The 23,639-nt window shown below is 47.2% G+C and overlaps 1 protein-coding gene across 2 annotated transcripts in view; it reads right to left on the reverse strand.

The window, feature by feature from the left end:
- The window catches only part of plgrkt (plasminogen receptor, C-terminal lysine transmembrane protein), a 76,595-nt gene extending 59,072 nt beyond the window's left edge, over positions 1 to 17,523 (reverse strand). Inside the window, exons 1-2 of one of the 2 annotated variants that reach the window (XM_087996480.1) lie at positions 17,379 to 17,523; positions 3,307 to 3,394 (exon numbers count right to left, since the gene is read on the reverse strand). In XM_087996480.1, the coding sequence (XP_087852606.1) occupies positions 3,307 to 3,387 (81 nt within the window). In that variant the 5' untranslated portion in view covers positions 3,388 to 3,394; positions 17,379 to 17,523. Of the gene's footprint in view, positions 1 to 3,306; positions 3,395 to 17,110; positions 17,249 to 17,378 lie in introns of those variants that run through there. The other variant, XM_043715295.2, reaches the window with a different exon arrangement.
- Between the last annotated feature and the right edge of the window lie 6,116 nt (positions 17,524 to 23,639).

Consider the following 23,639-nt stretch of genomic DNA (forward strand, 5'->3'; position numbering starts at 1 on the left):
ACCAACACTAGCTTTAGTCATTTTATTCCGAGTTAAGTACTTGGAGAAATCCTTACTATCTGTTTCCCACAGACAGAGAGGAGAGCCAGGTCAGATGCTAGCTAGCAGCTTTTACTGGGAAATAATGGACATTTTTAAGGAAATGCACATATAAGAAAGACTTCAAAGGTCTCACATATTGCATGATTGAGTAGGTGAGGAACAGTATAATTGCATCTTGGCATGACATAAGATGATGGGAGCCTCCAATGAGAAGGCTGCATTCTAATGGCTTGCAAGGATGCTTGAAGGTGATGAGGATCATTGAATGTTGCATGGAGACTGGTGGGATTTGCCAGTGAAGACGTAAGACTAGCAGACCCTTTGGCTTTGACCCAGGCAGTATCTGCTTGCCAAGGACTATTAAGGCTGAGAGTGGTCCTAAAGGAAGAATGCTAAATTAGGGGAAGGCCAACTATACCAAAATTCAGCAGGAGCTGGGAATGTGGACTTGGAGCAGCTGTTTGAAGGTGAATCCACATTGATATATAGGAGGCTTTTAAAGAGAGTTTGATTAGAGTGCAGGTTAGACATGTTCCTGTGAAAATGAGGGATAAAAATGGCAAGATTAGTGAACCATGGATGACAGGTGAAATTGTGAGACTAGCTAAGAGGAAAAAGGAAGCATACTGTCTTGGCAACTGAAAACAGATGAAGCTTTGGAAGAATTTCGGGGGTCTCCCTCAACCTCTCCAAACTGTCACTTGTCCTGCTCATATACCTAAACTGCCTAAAATCTGGCCTTGATTTGTTCGTCTTCTACAGACATTTCCTGTGATCTCAGCAGTGGCCACAATAGAATCCCTACAGTATGGACATTCCCCTACCCTATCCCCATAAACCTGCATTTCCCATGGAAAATCCACCCAACTTACACATCCCTCGATACCTATGGGTGATTTAGCATGGCCAATCCACCTAACCTGCACATCTTTGGATGACTCAATCCTAGCAGTACTCGGACCACAGCAGTGGCATAAATCACAGGCCCCGGTTGGGTACCTGGTGTAGACCCCAACTTGAATACTTTGTGACCCCTATGCCCTGCGCTCCAGCCGTTGGGCATTGACATCTCCCACCTACCCCATCCCAAGTGTTAGTGGGTTGACAGAGTTGCCAGCAAGCTGATTCATTGGCAGCTCTCTGAGATGGAGCTTCCTCCATCAATTAACACCCCACTCAAAGTTAAATGACTGCGGGCAGCTGGTAGCACTAAAGCTGCTTGCTCTGCCAACACTTTGTGTGGTCGAAATCGAAAAGTGTGGCATTGGAAAAAGCACAGGAGGTCAGGCAGCATCCGAGGCGTAGGAGAGTCAACGTTTCAGGCCTAAGCCCTTCATCAGGAATGTGGACGGGGAAGGGAGCTGAGGTGGGTTGGTGGGGAGTGTGGACCCAGCAAGGGAGTCACGGAGTGAATGGTCTCTGGCGGAGTGCAGATATGGATGGAGAGGGAAATGTACGTTCTGTGGTGGGGTCTGACATAATTGGCAAAAATGGCAGAGGATGATGCGCTGTATCTGGAGACTTGTGGGGTGGATATGAGGACCAGGGGCTTCCACCCTTGTTGCAGTTGGGATCCAAGGATAGAAGTGCGCGAAGTGGAAGAGACATGATGGAGGGCATTGTTTGTGTACCAGGGCAAAAAACAGCAGCACCTGAAAAATCCTGCCTTAGGTTGTGCCAAACTAATTTAGCTTCCAAAATAGTGAAAAAAAGTGTCTTGCTTTTCCCTCTTGAACAACTAATATAATGATGAATGTAAGTTTTGCACTACTTTGCTTGGTCATCATTAAGAAGCTTGCTCTTAAGCTTAGAGTTAAAATGCAAACTGACACGCTATTGCTTCTTGAAGATGAGGGAAGAATCACACTAAGGGCACAATTAATTTCAGTCAGGGAAATAATCACCAGCAAAGGTTTTTCTCTTTGTCATCCTTTATGCAGGATAACAAAGGCCTACCTACGTATTAAGGCCAGGGAAGACACTGTCACACTCACAGACAGTTTGGACTTGAGAGTAATCTAAAATAATTAAACCATAGAACTTCATGCAAGAGTTAGTAGAAAAGATACAAAAACATAATAGTTTGCTTTACTGTCGTAAATCAACTTTGTCACTTGGTCCATCAGCTGTCCATCAGTGATTTCAGGTTACCAAGAAACAATCAAAATCAATTAACCAAGATCTGAATTACTAGTTGAGAGTTTTGCTGAAAGCACATAAATGAGTTTGGTGCATTACTTATGTTGAAGTTATCAACAGCTTTATTTTATAAAATCTGTTCCACAAGCTCTGCTTTACCAGCATCCACTTTCTACCTTACATACTCCCCGGCAGCAAATGTTTTACAAACTGGTGGTTTCAGGGAGACCAAAGGTAAAGTTAGGGAACGGTTTGCCGAGCATCTCAGCCAGGCCCGCAGAGGCCAATCGGACCTCCCAGTCACCGCCCATTTTAATTCTCCATCCCACTTCCTTTCCGACATGACCATCCTTGGTCTCCTCCATTGCACAATGAACCAAATTGCAAATTGGAGGAACACCTTCTCTTCCGTCTGGGCAGCTTATAGCCTGGAGGACTCAGCATTAGTTCTCCAATCTCAGATAAACTGCCTTCCCATCCCCCGACTCCCTTCCCAGCCCCTTCTCCTCCCTTCCACTCCTCCCAGCCACCAACTGGATTCCTTCCTCCCATTGATCAACAAGTCATACCCTTGGTCTATCTTCACCTATCCCCAATTCACCACCCTGCCCCTGTCCAGACCCTTAATCTGCAGCTCCCTCTACATCCACCCCCAGTTCTAAAGAAGGGTTATATCTGAAACATCTACTTCTCCACCTCCTGCTGCTGCCTGGCTTGCTGTGATCTTCCAGCCTCCTGCCTGTCCCGATGTTGAGATGTATAAGGCCATTAAAGTTCTTACCATCAATCTGATTTAAATAGGAAAATGTTTACCAGTAGTGTTAATAACCTTCCTAATAGGAAAGGTCCTTGTTTCAACAATGAACAAGTGATATGTGAGTTTTGCCAGCAAATAACATGTGTCAATGCGTGTACCATGATATTACGTTACCAATGAGTTCTTTGGTAAATAACACAACTCTATTATCAAGTTTTAGTTTCAGCAAAATTTGTTCTGAAATACATCACTTCATTAATATGCTAGTGTTCGTTAAGCCACGTCAGCTCATATTACCAATCTAAAGCAGATAATGAACGCATGACGTGGAACACTGTATCACTTTTTTCTCAGAATTATAGTCATACCTGAAGAGCACTGTTTGCTGCCATGAACTCTTGCTGTTTCTTTAGGCTTTCATCCAATGATTTAGACATGAAGAATCCCATCTTGTCCCTGTCAAATCCAGAACATATAATAATATCACTTACAAAATATCATGCATTCACTATTGGCTCCAAAAGCCTTATTGGCATTGATAGTCAAAAGTGTTACGTTATATAGAGGTTTAACCTTTGATTGTTGTTTTAAAAATGCAGATTGTCATTCTCATAATAACAAACGTGAAATTGTTTTCATTCAATTAATTATATAGTTCATTTTTTATATAAAAAATTTGGATATGTTATTTTATGAAAAAGGTTATGCAGCATTTATGAAAATGATACAATTTGAAACCTCAGCATCAGTCACTGTCTCCATAAACAGAACTCCTGCCCTGTAGGGATCTGGAATGTGCCTTCTTGACCTAATATCTTATAATGGTATTCTGACTTATTGTAATATCACATGGGGTTATGATAATGTCCTTGTCTTTGACAGATTGATTTAACGTGTACTCTTTCAGGATGAGGGCTGGTATTTCACTACTGAGGTGGGTAGCTTGAATCATGAAGTGCCCATGCTATCCACATACCTCCATGCCATCATCATTCCATGCCTATTCACTCCGTTTTCATTAAAACAATATAATAAGAATAACAAATGTTGAGTTGAGGAGAAATTGAAAACCATTCAGAAATTTTGACAACAATTGTTCTTAAAACCATATAATTGATTGCTTGTATAATATCATTTTAATTTAAAATATAATTCTACATCTTTTTTCCACTTTGACCTCTCTGTCCAAGGCCTTCTACGTGTTCTAATAAACCTCTACACAAGCAGAGACAAACAGACTTAACATTTTGACTTCTTCAGAATCCCTATGAAAAGTGCAAAGTTTACTGAGAACACCCTTGAAACTCCGAACTTCTGTTGTCTGCCCAAATAGAAAGTATTTGTGGAGAACTAGCACAGAAATTCAAGTTTGAATCAGTGCATTTATCAATTGAATAGCAGTTGTTCCATAAAGTCAATTCATGAACCAAAATTGCTTAGCTTAAAAACTGAAGAAAAAAAACAGATTGGTGGGAATTAGGCAGACTTTGTTTCGAGGTAGCTATCAAAGCACAAAGTCAAACAGAATGAAAAATAAAGTCATATTGTAGGAAGGTGAATTTACAAATAAAGTGGAATAAATATATAAATCCAATAATAGAAGCAAACCATTAGTTTATTAAGGCAGAAGTGGGTACTGCAGATGCTGGAGATCAGAGTCAAGATTAGAGTGGGGCTGGAAAAGCACAGCAGGTCAGGCAACATCTGAGAAGCAGGAAAATCAATGTTTCTTGATGAAGGGCTTTTGCCCGAAATGTCGATTTTCCTTCTCCTCAGATGCTGCCTGACCTGCTGTGCTTTTCCAGCCCCACTCTAATCTTGACATTAGTTTATTAAAGCTGAAAATGTGTTACTGGAAAAGCGCAGCAGGTCAGACAGCATCCAAGGAACAGGAGAATCGACGTTTCGGGCATGAGCCATTCTTCAGGAATGCGAAAAGTGTCCCCAGCAGGCTAAGATAAAAGGTAGGGAGGAGGGACTTGGGGGAGGGGCGTTGGAAATGCGATAGGTGGAAGGAGGTCAAGGTGAGGGTGATAGGCCGGAGTGGCTGTGGGGGCGGAGAGGTCAGGAAGAAGATTGCAGGTTAGGAAGGCGGTGCTGAGTTCGAGGGATTTGACTGAGACAAGGTGGGGGGAGGGGAAATGAGGAAACTGGAGAAATCCGCATTCATCCCTTGTGGTTGGAGGGTTCCTAGGCGGAAGATGAGGCGCACTTCCTCCAACCGTCGTGTTGCTATGGTCTGGCGATGGAGGAGTCCAAGGACCTGCATGTCCTTGGTGGAGTGGGAGGGGGAGTTGAAGTGTTGAGCCACGGGGTGGTTGGGTTAGTTGGTCCGGGTGTCCCAGAGGTTTATTAAACCCTTTCTACCTCTCAGTACCAGCATAGTTGATTGTGACCCACTCCTGTATAGCCACTGATTTCCTCATATATCTTAATTGTTGTGGTTAACAAAAGAAAAGTGATCAGATACCATTTGTTGGTTATGGAAGTGAGTTCAAAGCTTCTAACATTCTTTGTGACCACAGTTATTTCCTAATTTCAGTCCTGAAAGGTCTAGCTCTAATCTTGCTACAATTTTCCCTGATCCTTGAATCCCAAACAAGCAGAAGTCTTTTGAATAAGGTAAAGTGCTAATGGGTCAAATCCTCATGTTACAATGAATCTTGCTGTTGTACTGATGTCTCACACAGTCTGAGTGGAGATGAAGAATTCTACTGCAGCTTTCAAAGAGAGCAATGTACCTGAACCAACTCCTTAAGGTACCAGTAATTACACCTGATTCAATGTAGATGCATTTATTGCTGTTATATGATAAATCTTGTCGTATGAGATTTCATTGAGGAACAGAGACTCTTCTGTGGATATTCCTCATGGTGTATTTCAACTACTAATCATTAGATATGCCCAAGACAGAGCAAAGGCAAAGGAGGATGGGAGCAGCAAATTTGTTCAAATAACCCTGTCAAGTACCACACACTGGAACAGATAGTAATTACGACAAGGTAGCTGGCGTATTCATCTGAAAAAAAAAACACAAAATCCAATCCAACCTACTAGTTCCCCATAATATCATGAAAACTGCAAACAAAGCATCCCTTGACCTTCTAAATTCCTGGGAATACACCACCAATTTGTGAAACCTCTCTTTGTAATTGAATCCTTGGAGGCCAGGTGTAATTGTGGAAGGCACATGCTACACTCCTTTCAAGGCCCATATATCTTTCCTGACTTTCGGTAGCCAGAACTCTTCACAATCCTCCGGATGTGGTCTAACCAGGGCTTTGTAAAGCTGGAACATGTCTTCTACTCTATTGTATTCGAACCCTTGAAATATAAAGGATAAGATTCATTCATCTTTTCTGCTTATTTTCTGTACATGTTCATGACATTTTTATGATTTGCTTACCTAGACCACAAACTCTTCTCTGAAGCTCCATTGTTCCTAGCTTCTCACAATTTAGAAATTACCCTGTTTTATCCTCCTTGGATTTAAAAAGAGTGATATAACACTTGTTGACTCTGGAATCCATTTGATCAAGTTTTGTTCATTCATGAGTCAATTAATCTCTCTTTGTAATTTTATGTTTCCATCTACTCTGCATACAAAGTTACCTCTTTCTGCTCCATCTGCAAATGTGGACATATGGCTTTCTATCCCATCATTTAAAATAAAAATGAACACAGATGCTTTCAGGGTACCCCTAAGTCACTAGTTGCCAGTCTTATTAATTGTCCTGCCTGTTTCCTGTCACTCAGCTAATTTCCTAACCAGATCAATATTTGTCCTCAGTTCATGAGATTCGATTATATATCCCAGCAAATTAGACATCTCATATACCAGTTCAAATTACCATTTCTTAATATAGCATCCAATTTGGTCATGAACTCATTCTGATTTCACTTTAAGATTAGTCTGCTCAACAGTGTCAACATGCATTGCTATAATGAACAAAAAAAGTAAAGTAACTATTGCTGTCAGCAGAAACATTTTGTGTTTAGTCTTCTCTGGTTTTCACATTTTTTTTCCCAAATGGAGATGATTTTATCCACATTTTTAAAATTTGGAAAAAACAATTTTTATTCACAGCCTTGCTTTCAAGCCTAGTGAATAATATGAACACTAATCAGAGAACATTCACTTTGCCATCGTGAAGTAAAATATATCATAACCTGATGTGACTGAATACCAGAATAACATTGAGCACCTTTGAGGATTGATACAAATTTTCAGTTTAAAATATTTTAGTTACCAAGATAGGCTCAATGAGCCAAATGTTTAGGAATTGACTGAAGAGGTATGTAAATTAATGAAATGTTTGGATTTTGTTTGCTAATTATTGTTAGAACTGGCAATTATTTCAATTCAATCGGCTGGAAAGGGGCAAGGGATTGGGAGTTCATAAGCTGTGTTTGGGTAGGTTGGATGTGAGATCTTCTGTCCCCTGAAAGTAGTGGATTTCTGGAAAAGGTTTCCGACTCAAGGTGATTCATTTCAAATGACAGTAGTATCTGTGATCACAATGTAAACACTTTGGCAGTGTGTAATGTCAGTAAGGTGATCTTCCAGGCTAGTTTAGATTGCCGACTTTAGATCCAATTTCCTAGGGACAGCAGCAGGAGCCCCTCTCATAATGATCATGCGTCTGCAGGGCCTCATGAAGATGATGGACCACAGGATTCGGCCAGAAGAAATCTGCTGGAGAGGCACAGACAGGCAATACAACAGATGGCAGAGAAACCAGAAGTCCACGTTAGACGAGAGGAAAAGGTAGAGGATTCCAGCCGAGTTCACTCGACCTTATGATTCTTATATACCAACGCCTGGCTATCTCCACCGAGATATGTTTCAGTTAGAGCAGAACACTGAACAGCTGCCTGACATGCCTGCAGCCACCCGCTGTGCTAATGGATGCACTGCATAATGGCTAGGTGGGAGGGGTTTGAGGTACTTCAGCTTCACTCCAGGTGCCCCCTTTTTCCTCAAAGCATTCAGGAACAGACTATTGCACACCCACAGCGATTGGAAGTGCTATGAAGCTGCCCTGGAGGGTTCATTCCAGGAGACCCCAAGGGGGTACTGTCACTCAATCTTCCCTCTCCTTCACTCAGGCATTTCATCAGCTCTAGCAGGTCACGTGAGGAGGGTGCATCTATGCAGGAGATCCCAAGAATGCTGAGGCCCTCTCAGTCCTGAAACCCCTCACAAAGGAAGTGCAGAAAAGTCATCACACCACTACAGGAGCTGCTCTTCAATGCATAATTTGCTCCAGCTTCTGACATTTCTGGAAGCTTGCTGACATAAGACCCAGGAGTCAGTGAGCAATATTGCTGTCTTCAAGGGAGGAGAAGCTGAACATAGTATCCATGCAATTTATTGGTGTTTGACAGGGACTCCCTTGAGTTTCTCCATTGAGTGTACTTGTAACTGCACACTCACCTCTGCCACCCCACTCCCACACATTGCAAAGATCTTCCGCCCACCTTGAGCGTTTGCTATTAATGAAGGATTACCTTCACTCTGGGAGGTATATGATTGTGCATGTAATATTCCAGATGCACCACTCCATCATCTATTCTCTGCCTGTCACCTACGAACTCCTCTCTGTTATGGAGTAACTACCAAGTAATATGAATCTCTTTCCAATTTTGTTTCTCTCGAGGAAAATAATTTGTAGTTAGTTCCAGTGGTATAGCTGTGATCAGAAACTTTGTGGGGAGAAAACAAGGGAAGAGTCTTCTCAGTAAGGTTTAGATACAAGCATGTGGTATAGGTCGTGCCCCTTTTGGTTGATTCAGTCAGCAACAAGGGGATTTGAGTTCAGTACAGTGTTGATTCTGAATGAATTAGAATACTCATCCCGTCATTAAATGTTAAAGATGGCATTCAGTGCACCAAGTGTGAGCAAGGATAATCAACTCTGATGCAGCATCGAAAACAGGCATAACATGTGCATGTAGCTTTTCTTTCACATACTTTTATTTTGTGAGCAGTCGGAGCAGGAGGAGAAAAACAATCTAAAACTTTACCGGGATATGGTTCAGGAAAAGTTGCAAATTAGTGCAATGTTTTATTAAACCAACAGACCCTGACAGCATTTGGTGTAGGGTCATTATCTGCTATCTATGAAGGAGTTTAAATCAAGACAATGTGGATTTCAATAGCTCAAGAGAAAGTTGGAGACAATTACATGATTAATTTTTAAACAATATATTTCTTAACATGTCAGACCTCAACCATGTCATAATATCACAGCAACAAACAATTTCTGAAGTTTTGAACTGGCTCAAATGTCTGTAGCACCTCAGTTGGCATGGAACCTACAGTAAAGGCTGGTACAATTACAACATTTAAAAGGCATCTGGATGGGTATGTGAATAGGAAGTGTTTCAAGGAATATGGGCCAAAGTCTAGGTTCGGATATCTGGTCGGCATGGATGAGTCGGACTGAAGTGTCTGTTTCCATTCTGTACATCTCAATGATTCTACGACTCTATAAAATTGAATGGGACCTTCAAACAATATCACTGTTTCATAATGTTCCATGCGTATTTTTTCATATCTGATGAATTATGTCGCCCAGACATAGAATTGATACTTGGAATTAGATTTGAAGTTTTAAAATGTTACGTTTTATCTTGTCTGTCTCAATATGTTTGTAACTATTTACTCAAGATATATCTATTAGTCATATGTCAAGAATTAATGCATCAGATTTATGAAAAGGGCATATACAGGATTTCTAACCTGCTAATTGCTTTCAGCTTGTATGCTGAATAATTGAATATAATGCAACTACATATGACCAACGCAGCTCCGGAAAAACCTTATCCTGATTTACACTGTTGACTCCTTGAAAACTAAAGTTATGAGCATACAACAATTATAATCAACAAAATGTAATTATGGCAAACATGTTTCTGTTGTACCTCCCTTCAAGATCAACATCTATGTGAAATATTAAGAGCAAACATCTCTACAACCCTCAAACCCAACTGTGCCCCCTCACTTGATATGGAATTTCTTTTAAACTAACATTATGTGACCACTATAAAGGGCTACCAGAGCACCAATGCCCTCTCTGAAAACAAAAGACTGCCTTCAAACACTGATGCCCATGATTCAGAAAGTTCTGAGGTTGAGCATCACTCCAGCGACAAGCTGCTAATCTTGGCTGACAGGGCACTGCCGAGGGAGTGCTACACCATCACGTGTTGTCCTTCTGATAAGCTATTTGCTATGTTAAGGTCTTGCATGTCCCCTGAAATGGACGTCAACGCTCTCCTAGCACAACTTGAAAAACAACACAGTCCCTTAACCTACATCATTGGCTGGATCATATTCTAGGATGTCCTGAACTGGCGAAAGGCACTATAAAAATGTTTTTTCGTCTGGACTGGATTTTAAAAATAGCTGAAACTGTCAGGAGATAATGATAAGTATTCCATTTGCACAACTGATTCATGGATATTAGAAAATGTTCTGTACATGTTCATAATGCACAATTGTAATGTAACTCACCCCCAGAGCAAATAGGTCCAAGTTCAAGCCCAGGTTTTTGACAAGGGACATATCTTCAAGCAAAACTTCAATGAAGGAATTAAATGACAATCAATTCACATCATTGTGCTGTGATATGTGTATTGCTTTGAATTGTCAGTTTGCTTGGACCCTTAATTTGGATATTAGAATTATTAGTTACTGAGAAAAAATGGTGAATAAAAAACCTCACTGAAAATAGTTTCCTAAAGGATCTTACACAATATGTGTGGAAGAGATATTACAGTGCCACCCAGGGGTCACACTGTACAGTTGCATAATTGTCTCAAGTGTATGGTGAAAGGAATTTATAATGAGCAGGAAGGTTGACATTAATAAAGTAATGAAAAGATTATTTTTAAATATAGGAATTTCACATTCCAGATGTCAGAGTTTAAGATTTTGGAGGGTGACAAAAGCAAGAGACACAGCGGGGGCGAAGCAGAGAATCAGTATCAGGAAGACAAGAAAGCCAAGTGAGAGAAAACATGGTGGAATCTTTTGTTCCCAGAGACAGTCAATTTGAAGGTGAAACACCACTTAATGAGGTGACATGATGGTGCACTTAAGTTCTGTCACCTTCCTGGCTGCACATTTTGGGTGGCAAGGCCCTTTATATATATTAAAAAAAAATTCATGGGAATGCAAGCATCACTGACTGGACCAGGATGTATTGCTTGTCCTTATTACCGATGAGAAGATGGGATAAGCTGCCTCTTTAAACCTTTAGTCTGTGGTCAGCCTCCCCATCCCACCATCAGTTGAGACCCTTAAGTAGCCAATTACAAACATAAGAAATAAAAGCACAAGTAGGCAATTCAGCTCCTCAGGCTTGCCCAGCCAGTCAATAAGATCATGGCTGATCTGCCCTAGGCCTCAACTCTTCTTTTATGCCAGTTCAGCACAACTCCTCGATAGTTCAGGAATCTATTTACCTTGTAATGAAGCTGCTCCTTTAACAAGGTAATGCTGTTCTTGGTTTTTTTTCCAGAGAGGTTGTAAAAAACACAACTCCAAAAAGTCTAAGGTTAACGGTTTTAAGGCCAGTTTGATTATAGGCAACAGTCTTTCAAGCTTTTGAAAAGAAATACGTACAATGAGGGGGGAATAGCCAATTCTCCCAGCTCAGCTTTTCCCTTGTTTGGCTTGGTTTTTAAGCAGTAGTGTTGAAAAAGCTGCTGTACCCAAAGAAGCAGGTCCAGGCTGATCCTCCTCTCTCTCTCACTTCTCTTCTGTAAGACCCTGTGTTTGATTTTACCTTTTGTGCCAAGGGGTGTTTATGAGGATTGTTGCAAGTATTTGGAACAGCTTCATTAAGTTGGGATGATCTGTTGGGTTTTCAGATAGGTTAAGTTATTCAGTATCCTGTTCTCTTTTGTTTGTGTTCCATTTGGTACTCTTGTAAATAAATTCTGTTGTGTTTAAAATGACATGATTTGACCAATTGCATCCCTCCTGGTTGCAATTGTTTTAAGCATGTTACACTTGCTTAAAACAATTAGCAAAGTTAAAATCTGGGCTACTTTCTTGAGGGGGTCTGGCCTGGTCCATAACAACCTCCTCTTTAAATACTTTCACTGATGTAGCCTCGATAATTCTCTAATTCCAGACATTCACTAGCCTTTTGGAGATTAAATTATTTGTCTCAGTTTTAAATGAGTCCCTTTATTACATAGAACACAGAACAGTGCAGCACAAAACAGGCCCTTCAGCCCTCGATGTTGTGCCGGCCTTCTATCCTACTCTAAGATCAGACTAACCTACATACCCTTCATTGTACTCACTTCCATGTACCTATCCAAGAGTCCCTTAAATATCCCTAATGTATCTGACATTATTCTGTAACTATATCCCCTCGGTCAAGGCCAACATCTTCTTGGAAACATCTTCTCAATATCTACCCTGTTAAGTCCCTTCAGAATCTTGTACATTTCAATAAGATCACCCCTCATTCTCCTGAACTCTGATGAATAAACATCTAATCTATTTAGTCATTCTTGATAAAGTCAACCCTCCCATGTCAGGAATCAGCCTAATAAACCTCTTTTGAACTGCCTGACAGTATATCCTTCCTTAAATAAGGGGACCAAAACTGTGCACAGTACTCCAGATGAAGCCACACCAACATCCTGTACAGCTGGATTAAGATTTCCCCATTTTTAGAGTCCAACCTTCAGCAGTAAAAACCAATGGCCTGGTTAATCATTAGCTGCACCTGCATGCTGCTTTTTTTCTTGTATACGAACAGCTAATTCACTCTGTGTTGCACATTTTGGAGTCTCTTTTTTTAAATAATAGTCTGCCTTTTGCTATCAAAGAGCATGAAATTCACACTTTCCCACTTAAAACTGCATCTGCCAAGTTTTGCACATTCACTCAATATCTAAATCCCCCTGCAAATTCCTAAAATCCTCATTATAACACGCCCTCCCACATATTTTTGTACCATCAGCAGATTTACATACATGACAGTCGAGAGTGTGGTGCTAGAAAAGCACAGCAGGTCAGGCAGCATCAGAGAAGCAGGAGAATCGACGTTTTGGTCATAAGCCTTTCATCCTTCCTGATGAAGGACTTATGCCCGAAATGTCGAATCTCCTGCTCCTCGGATGCTGCCTGACCTGCTGCGCTTTTCAAGCACCACACTCTCGACTCTAATCTCCAGCATCTGCAGCCCTCACTTTCCCCTAGCTATATACTTGACAGTCTGTCCCCTCTTCCATGTCATTAGTACAGATAGCAAATAATGGAAGGCACCCTATCAAATGCCTACTGAAAATCTAAATGCGCTACATCTACAGGTTCCATCTTATTAGTTTTGAATATTATATCCTCAAAGACCATGAGCAAATGTGTCTAACATGATTTTATTTTTACAAAATCATTGTCTGTTTGATTGCATTAAACTCTCCTAAATGTCCTGCTAATTCTATTTAATAATGGACTCTAGCATTTTCCAAATGATGGGTATTAGACAAACTGTCCTAAATTTTTCCTACTTTCCCTTTCCCTCTCTTCTTGAACTGATGTGTCTCTTTAGAGATTTCCAATCCACAGGAAAACCTCTGCTCCCCCACACTGGACCCTAGTGAGTTCTGGAATATTTCAACCAAATGCTTCCACGATTTGCTATTACTTCCTGGAAAGAATTTGGATCTGAGCTATAAGGTCCTGGTGACATGTTTGCCTTTAGTCCTATTAATTTTTCAAATATTTTGTCACTTTTGCTTTAGGCTGTTACAAGATATAATTGAGATATGAAACATTTAAGATTGGGTTAAGAGCCTCAATCTGAATTTGCTGGAATTAACCCAATTGCAAACATGTGGATTGTCTGCAGGAATCAAGCGACTAATCATAGGACAATGGGACATCTGCAGGGAGTCACCCCCTGTCCATGCTTCCAAATTCCCTGTCACCCTCTCCCATTGCCCCCTCCAAAAAAAAACTGTCCTTACACCTTGGACCACTGTGACCCTGAATGCCCATTTGGCATTGACACTGCGAAGTGTGGGCCATGCCAGCCTCTAATTGGTGAAGCCCTGCTGATGGCCTCTCCAGTGGCTAATTGACATTAGTTTGAGAAAGCCTTAATTCCATGAGTCAGTGCAGGTCTCTCGCTGTAAGGCCTCTACTTTAACAAGATTCCAAACCATGTTATTTACCTTTGTCTCCTGTTTGCATTGGTGCAGGAGGTTTAGAGCCAAAACATCCAAAAGTGGGAAGAAATGAAGGAATGCAAGGACAGATTGAAAAAAATGAAGTAGTCGAGAAGGTCATAACACTAGAACGGAAGAAGGTCTTGTATTTGTGTATTGTGGATTTGGGAGTCAATGTGGCCAAAGAGAGTAGGACAGTGAGATAATGTTGTACAGTATTGAAGCTCAGCAAACTGTGAGGGCAAGAATGTGCAGCTTCAGCCTGAATATCAATGAGCAAAGGTGATCTAATTTTGGCATTTCTGACTACCACAGCAACTTGGTTAGATCGAGAGGTAGTATTTCTTTCGATGGGGCAGTTTAAAATTTGAACTAGTTCGTTCAGGATTCAGGTCTTTACACAGTGGACAAAGAAATCTGGAACTCTCTCCTCCAAAAAGCTCCTGAGTTGATGTCAATTGAAAAATTCAAAACTTAGATTGTTGATTTTTGTTTATCAAGGGTTGCAAACAGAGGTACAGATTCGCCTTAATCCAGCCGAATAGAGCAACTGGCTGCTGGGGCTAAATGGCCTATTTTAGTTCTTGTCCCCCACATTTTGAACGTATGGGAAGCACAAAGCTAGATTAAAATTCTTGATCTTGCACCTTGGGACTAGGCAATTAATGACCACAGGAGTTGGTTGGTCATTTGCTTTAGGCTGTTACAAGATATAATTGAGATATGAAACACCTAAGATTGGGTTAAGAGCCTCAATCTGAATTTGCTGGAATTAACCCAATTGCAAACATGTGGATTGTCTGCAGGAATCAAGCGACTAATCATAGGACAATGGGGCATCTGCAGGGAGTCACCCCCTGTCCAAGCTGGGGAGCCAATAGGAGATTTTTCAACCCGGAAGAAGCTGCAGCCTGCCATTGCAGATAAGTAAGGTGGGGGGAAATCCTCCATCTGAAAAAGAGAAGAGAGGTGTTCCCTCTGAACTTTTAAAATATTTGAAAGCAGAATGGTCACAGCTGGATGGAGTTCACTAGGTAGGGATGAAATCCTCCACAGTAACTATGGGTGTGTTATAGAGAAGCCTCAAAGGCTTGCTGAAGCAAAAGGCCCCAGGGCTAGTTGTTGGGATTCCATCCCAAGGCAGTTGCTGTGTTTGCAACACTAGTTAGGGGCCCTGTAAGCCTGTCAGTAAATTCTAGTCAATCCTTAATCACTGACTTTAAGCGACCACTGTTTGTGGATGGGTAACAATTCTGCAATTGATCCACCCTCATTGACAATGGCTTTGCGTCTTTTGCATGGTTGGGGGATTGAATAATGCTGGACAAATGGCAAGCATTGTCTGCCTGCCTCCATTCTCATCCCTTCCCCTCCCAAAAACTTGCCCTGAAATTCAGAGGGAATAAGAATTTTAGGGTTGATACACGTGAGTTAAGGATAAAGATGAGCAGTTTTGAAGGGCCTCTTGAGACTTTTGGGTGTAGATTTTAAAGTTTGGGTCAAGCACAATGCCTTGGTAGAATGGCAGCAGCTAAACAGCCCGAGGAAAGGGTGAGACTGCACTGCAAAGAATGATATTTTCTGCACCAAAAATACAGAAAAGAATGTGGAGGAGGTTCTGACTCATCTAGGCAAGAAATAAGCAGCCATAAAAATGCGATTGTCTGGGAATGGCAGAGGTCAGTCAGAGTATATAAAGATTGAAAGATGCTGTAATATAGGGGAATAAGCTGAAATACTGTAAGCTGCAGTATAATAGCTTAGATCTGACTGTCTGATATGCTAGTACAACATGACACAGCATCACAGGAAGTGATACAATATTACATTATCTTGTTCTCTCTTGCTGATCTCAAGGCAAAATGAAACTACTGTAAGATGTATCTTAAATAAAAATTACTGATTCCTCTACCTCAGAAACTCTGCAAATTCTTGAGCAGCACAATAAAACCAAGAATATGAAAGAAGCATAAAATAATTTTGCCAAAAGAATTTTTATTCACTCATGGGATGTGGGTGTCGTTGGCTGGGCCAGCATTCATTGTCAATCCCTAGTTGCCCTTGAGGTAGTCTTGAAACGGCAGTTTCAAGAATTAAATTGCTGTAGTCCATGTTCTATAGGTAGAGTCACAACACAATTAGGGAGGGAATTCCAAACTAATGTCATTCTTTTTTACTTTTCACATTCTGCAAGTCTGAATAGGTTCATCACCACCAACAACACTCAATAAGCTCAACATCGTCCTGGACAAGGCAGCCCACTGGATTGGCATTCCATCGATACAAAACACCAGCTACGTATCCTACCCACAGATACACTGCACAAGCAACTCACTGAGGCATCTTCAGTGGTTTTCCAGGCCTCTATCACCTTGAAGGACAAGCAGATATTGAAGATACCACTAAGTGCAAACTCCCCCAAGCCACATATTGCCCTGACTTGGAACCATTTCACTGTTCTTTCATGGTCTCTTGGTCAGAAACCTGTATCTCTCTCTCAAATAGCACTGTGAGTATACCCACACCTCATGGACTGCAGCAGTTCCAGAAGGCAACTCACTTTCAGGCAACAAATGCTAGCCTCGTGACTGAACATCCATATTCCACTGAACAAATAATTAAAACATGATGGCAACATTGCTTATTTTTACTATATGCATTTAGAAGACAATATATAAACTTTGTGAGAGGTAACCCGTGTAAATATGGGCAAGTAAAAGTAATTCTTTATGAAGCATTTGTCAAACAAGTAAAAATAATGAAAAAAGGGTTCAGCTTAAAAGATGAAAGTTGTAAAAGTCATCCTTCTTTCTAGGCCTAACAAAGCTCTGCTAACAAAAGAGTCGAACTATATTCGTCAACCCTTCGATAACATTAATTGGCCATCTGCAGTCTCAGCAGTTTTTGATCAGTCATGTGAAAATTAGCACGTACCAGCAGTTCACCAAGTGGGCTCCGAAGCTTAACATTACCTACCTTCTTTGATTACATTTACATGTACATCTTAATTAGCAAAAAGATTCAATGTGGATAGTTGAAAACGTAGTGATTCCCACATAATAAGACACCATTTACAATCATCCTGATCCATTCTATATATATAAATAAATGTCAGGAGCAATGGATGAGTAACTTCTGTTTCGTTTGCATGTTTGACAGTATTGTTCTTTGCTCAAGCGGTGACAGTGAATGTACTGGGATGGAATAACAAATAATGGGAGTTGCTATTGGAGGTTGCACGTACCGTCAGTGAGCAGCAGGTTGCTGTAGGCGGCCTTAGTGTTACTGAGCTGGACAGTCCGCCTCAGTGAGCCCTTTGTTCCGGACACAGCTACACTTCACAGATATAAAGGAGGAGCAACATTTTACTGCTCAGAGTGAACCAGCTACCAGCTTTCCCTGCGTTTTACCAGCACACAATCGATCTACAAAAGAAAATCGCATGTTCTGGCGATTCAGCCTGCAAGCTTTAACGCAGGAGAGTTAAAGCTGCATTCTCCATACTCTCCCTCCGCAACATTTTCACTGTTGTTCTTTCACTCACTTCCCTCTCTCTAAATTCTCTCCACACCCACACACAAGCTCCCTTTCTGTCCCCATTCCCTCCTCTAATCTCCCCCTTAGTTTAATTCTGTTTCTTCTACAAATCTCTTTTCTCCTCCAAGTTTATCATGTCCACAGGTCTCTTTTCAGCAAACCTTTCTCTTCCCCCCCCCCCCCCACACTCTTCCCCCCCCCCACACACTTCCCCCCCCCCCCCCCACACACTCTTTCCCCCCCCCACACACTCTTCCCCCCCCCCCACACACTCTTCCCCCCCCCACACACTCTTCCCCCCCCCACACTCTTTCCCCCCCCACACTCTTTCCCCCCCACCCCCACACTCTTTCCCCCCACCCCCCACACTCTTCCCCCCACCCCCACACTTTCCCCCCCCACCCCCACACTCTCCCCCCCCCACCCCCACACTCCCCCCCCCCCCACACTCCCCCCCCAACCCCACACTCCACCAACCCCACACCTCAACCCCACACTCTTCCCCCCCCACCCCCACACTCTTCCCCCCCACCCCCACACTCTTCCCTCTCCCCACCCCCACACTCTTCCCTCACCCACCCCCACACTCTTCCCCACCCCCACACTTCCCCCCACCCCACACACTTCCCCCCCCACCCCCACACTTCCCCCCCCACCCCCACACTTCCCCCCCACCCCCACACTTCCCCCCCACCCCCACAATTCCCCCCCCACTTCCCTCACCAAATTTCCCCGCCACCCCACACTTCCCCCCCCCCCCCACACTTCCCCCCCCCCCCACTCCCCACCCCCCACCCACCTCTTGCCCCCACCTTCTTTCCCCCACCTTCTTCGACTCCCACCTCTTTCTCCCCCCACCCTCTTTCTCCCCCCCCACCCTCTTCCCCCCCACCCTCTTTCCCCCCCCACCCTCTTTCCCCCCCACCCTCTTTCCCCCCCCCACCCTCTTTCCCCCCCCACCCTCTTTCCCCCCCCACCCTCTTTCCCCCCCCACCCTCTTTCCCCCCCACCCTCTTTCCCCCCCCACCCTCTTTCCCCCCCCACCCTCTTTCCCCCCCCACCCTCTTTCCCCCCCCCACCCTCTTTCCCCCCCCACCCTCTTTCCCCCCCCCACCCTCTTTCCCCCCCCCACCCTCTTTCCCCCCCCACCCTCTTTCCCCCCCCACCCTCTTTCCTCCCCCCACCACCCTCTTTCCTCCCCCCACCACCCTCTTTCCTCCCCCACCACCCTCTTTCCTCCCCCCACCACCCTCTTTCCTCCCCCCCACCCTCTTCCTCCCCAACCCACCACCCTCTTCCTCCCCACCACCCTCTTTCTCCCCCACCACCCTCTTTCCCCCCCACCCTCTTTCCCCCCCACCCTCTTTCCCCCCCACCCTCTTTCCCCCCCACCTCATTTCCCCCCCCTCTTCCCCCCCCACCCTCTTCCCCCCCACCCTCTTTCCCCCCACCCTCTTTCCCCCCCGCACCCTCTTCCCCCCCCGCACCCTCTTCCCCCCGCACCCTCCCCCCCGCTCTTCCCCCCCCGCACCCTTTTCCCCCCCCCCGCACCCTCTTCCCCCCCCCGCACCCTCTTCCCCCCCACCCTCTTTCCCTCCCCACCCTCTTTCCCCCCACCCTCTTCCCCCCCCACCCTCTTTCCCCCCCACCCTCTTTCCCCCCCACACTCTTCTCACCCCCCACACTCTTCTCACCCCCACAATCTTTTCTCCCCCCCCAATCTTTCTCCCCCCCCGCACTCTTCTCCCCCCCGCACTCTTCTCCCCCCCCCCGCACTCTTCTCCCCCCCCGCACTCTTCTCCCCCCCCCCACACTTCTCCCACCCCACACTCTTCTTCCCCCACACTCTTCTTCCCCCCACACTCTTCTTCCCCCCACACTCTTCTTCCCCCCACACTCTTCTCCCCCCACACACCCTTTCCCCCCACCACACCCTTTCCCCCCCACCACACCCTTTCCCCCCCACCACACCCTTCCCCCCCCACCACACCCTTCCCCCCCACCACACCCTTTCCCCCCCACCACACCCTTCCCCCCCCACCACACACTCTCTCCCACCACACCCTTCCCTCCCCCCCACCACACCCTTCCCCCCCACCACACCCTTCCCCCCCCCACCACACCCTTCCCCCCCACCACACCCTTCCCCCCCACCACACCCTTCCCCCCCCACCACACCCTTCCCCCCCACCACACCCTTCCCCCCCCACACCCTTCCCCCCACCACACCCTTCTCTCCACCACACCCTTCTCACGGGCCACCACAAACCCTTCAACCACCCTTCTCTCCCCCTCCACACCCTTCTCCCACTCTTCTCCCCCCCCACACTCTTCTCCCCCCCCCCACACTCTTCTCCCACTCTCCCCCCCCACACTCTTCTCCCCCCCCACACACTCTTCTCCCCCCCACATTCTTCTCCCCCCCACACTCTTCTCCCCCCCACATTCTTCTCCCCCCCACATTCTCTCCCCCACATTCCTTCCCCCACATTCTTCTCCTCACTCCCCACACTCTTCTCCCACACCCACACTCTTCTCTCCCCACCCACATTCTTCTCCCCCCCCACACTCTTCTCCCCCCACACTCTTCTCCCCCCACACTCTTCTCCCCCCACACTCTTCTCCCCCACATCTTCCCCTCCCACTTTCCCCCCACCACACTCTTACCCGCCCACCACACTCTTCCCCCCACACTCTTCTTCCCCCACACTCTTCTTCCCCCACACTCTTCTTCCCCCACACTCTTCTTCCCCCACACTTCACTTCTTCCCCCACACTCTTCTTCCCCCACACTCTTCTTCCCCCACACTCTTCCACGCCCCCCACACTCTTTCCCCCCCACCCCCACACTCTTCCCCCCCCACCCCCACACTCTTCCCCTCCCCACCCCCACACTCTTCCTCCCCCACCCCCACACTCTTCCCCCCCACCCCCACACTCTTCTCCCCCCCCCACCCCCACACTCTCCCCCCACACTCTCCCCCCCACCCCCACACTCTTCCCCCCCACCCCCACACTCTTCCCCCCCCACCCCCACACTCTTCCCTCTCCCCACCCCCACACTCTTCTCACCCCACCCCCACACTCTTTCCCACCACCCCCACACTTCCCCCCCCACCCCCACACTTCCCCCCCCACCCCCACACTTCCCCCCACCCACACTTCCCCCCAACCCCACACTTCCCCCCCACCTCCACACTTCCCCCCCCCACCCCCACACTTCCCCCCCCACCCCCACACTTCCCCCCCCACCCCCACACTTCCCCCCCCACCCCCACACTTCCCCCCCCACACTTCCCACCCTCACACTTCCCACCCCCCCACCCTCACACTTGCCCCCCCACCCTCACACTTGCCCCCCACCCTCTTTCCCCCCCACCCTCTTTCCCCCCCCCACCCTCTTCCCCACCCACCCTCTTTCCCCCCCACCTTCTTTCCCCCCCCACCCTCTTTCCTCCCCCCACCCTCTTCCCTCCCCCCCACCCTCTTCCCCCCCCACCCTCTTTCCCCCCCACCCTCTTTCCCCCCCCACCCTCTTTCCCCCCCCACCCTCTTTCCCCCCCACAATCTTTTCTCTCCCCCCGCACTCTTCTCCCCCCCGCACTCTTCTCCCCCCCCCGCACTCTTCTCCCCCCCCGCACTCTTCTCCCCCCCCCGCACTCTTCTCCCCCCCCACACTTCTCCCCCCCCACACTTCTCCCCCCCCACACTTCTCCCCCCCACACTTCTCCCCCCCCACACTTCTTCCCCCCCCACACTTCTTCCCCCCCCACACCTCTTCCCCCCACACTCTTCTTCCCCCCACACTCTTCTTCCCCCCACACTCTTCTTCCCCCCACACTCTTCTTCCCCCCACACTCTTCTTCCCCCACACTCTTCTTCCCCCCACACTCTTCTTCCCCCCACACTCTTCTTCCCCCCACCACATCCTTTCCCCCCCACCACACCCTTTCCCCCCCACCACACCCTTCCCTCCCACCACACCCTTCCCTCCCACCACACCCTTCCCCCCCCACCACACCCTTCCCCCCCACCACACCCTTCTCCCCCCACCACACCCTTCTCCCCCCACCACACCCTTCTCCCCCCACCACACCCTTCTCTCCCACCACACCCTTCTCTCCCATCACACCCTTCTCTCCCATCACACCCTTCTCTCCCACCACACCCTTCTCACCCCCCCACACTCTTCTCCCCCCCACACTCTTCTCCCCCCCACACTCTTCTCCCCCCCACATTCTTCTCCCCCCCACATTCTTCTCCCCCCACATTCTTCCCTCCCCCACATTCTTCCCTCCCCCACATTCTTCCCTCCCCCACATTCTTCCCTCCTACCCACACTCTTCTCTCCCACCCACACTCTTCTCCCACACCCACACTCTTCTCCCACACCCACACTCTTCTCCCCCACCCACACTCTTCTCCCCGCCCACACTCTTCTCCCCCCACACTCTTCTCCCCTCCCCACTTTCCCCCCACCACACTCTTTACCGCCCACCACATTCTTCTTCCCCCACACTCTTCTTCCCCCACACTCTTCTTCCCCCACACTCTTCTTCCCCCACACTCTTCTTCCCCCACACTCTTCTTCCCCCAACACTCTTCTTCCCCCAACACTCTTCTTCCCCCAACACTCTTTCCCCCCCACCACACCCTTCTCTCCCACCACACCCTTCTCTCCCACCACACCCTTCTCTCCCACCACACCCTTCTCTCCCCCCCGCACCCTTCTCTCCCCCCCGCACTCTTCTCCCCCCTCCGCACTCTTCTCCCCCCCACTCTTCTCCCCCCCCGCACTCTTCTCCCCCCCGCACTCTTCTCCCCCCCACTCTTCTCCCCCCCACACTCTTCTCCCCCGCCACACTTCTCCCACCACACACTCTTCTTCCCCCACACACCTCTCCCACCCCACACACTTCTTCCCCCCACACTCTTCTTCCCCCCACACTCTTCTTCCCCCCACACTCTTCTTCCCCCACACTCTTCTTCCCCCCACACTCTTCTTCCCCCCACCACACCCTTTCCCCCCCACCACACCCTTTCCCCCCACCACACCCTTCCCCCCCACCACACCCTTCCCCCCCACCACACCCTTCCCTCCCACCACACCCTTCTCTCCCATCACACCCTTCTCTCCCATCACACCCTTCTCTCCCACCACACCCTTCTCTCCCACCACACCCTTCTCACCCCCCCACACACTTCTCCCCCTACACTCTTCTCCCCCTACACTCTTCTCCCCCCACAGTCTTCTCCCCCCACACTCTTCTCCCCCCCACATTCTTCTCCCCCCCACATTCTTCCCTCCCCCACATTCTTCCCTCCCCCACATTCTTCCTTCCTACCCACACTCTTCTCCACACCCACACTCTTCTCCCCCACCCACACTCTTCTCCCCCCCCACACTCTTCTCCCCCCACACTCTTCTCCCCTCCCCACTTTCCCCCCACCACACTCTTTACCGCCCACCACACTCTTCCCCTCACACTCTTCTTCCCGCCACACTCTTCTTCCCGCCACACTCTTCTTCCCCCACACTCTTCTTCCCCCACACTCTTCTTCCCCTACACTCTTCTTCCCCCACACTCTTCTTCCCCCACACTCTTCCACCCCCCCACACTCTTTCCCCCCCACCCCCACACTCTTCCCCCCCCCCCACACACTCTTCCCCCCCCACCCCCACACTCTTCCCCCCCCACCCCCACACTCTTCCCCCCCACCCCCACACTCTTCCCCCCCCACCCCCACACTCTCCCCCCACACTCTCCCCCCCCACCCCCACACGCTTCCCCCCACCCCCACACTCTTCCCCCCACCCCCACACTCTTCCCCCCCACCCCCACACTCTTACCCCCCACCCCCACACTCTTCCCCCCCACCCCCACACTCTTCCCCCCCCACCCCCACACTCTTCCTCTCCCCACCCCCACACTCTTCCCTCTCCCCACCCCCACACTCTTCCCTCTCC

The sequence above is a fragment of the Chiloscyllium plagiosum genome, unplaced genomic scaffold (genome assembly GCF_037043375.1).
Source record: "Chiloscyllium plagiosum isolate Xiang-an unplaced genomic scaffold, Cpla_swu_hap1 HiC_scaffold_2, whole genome shotgun sequence".
Lineage (NCBI taxonomy): Eukaryota > Metazoa > Chordata > Chondrichthyes > Orectolobiformes > Hemiscylliidae > Chiloscyllium > Chiloscyllium plagiosum.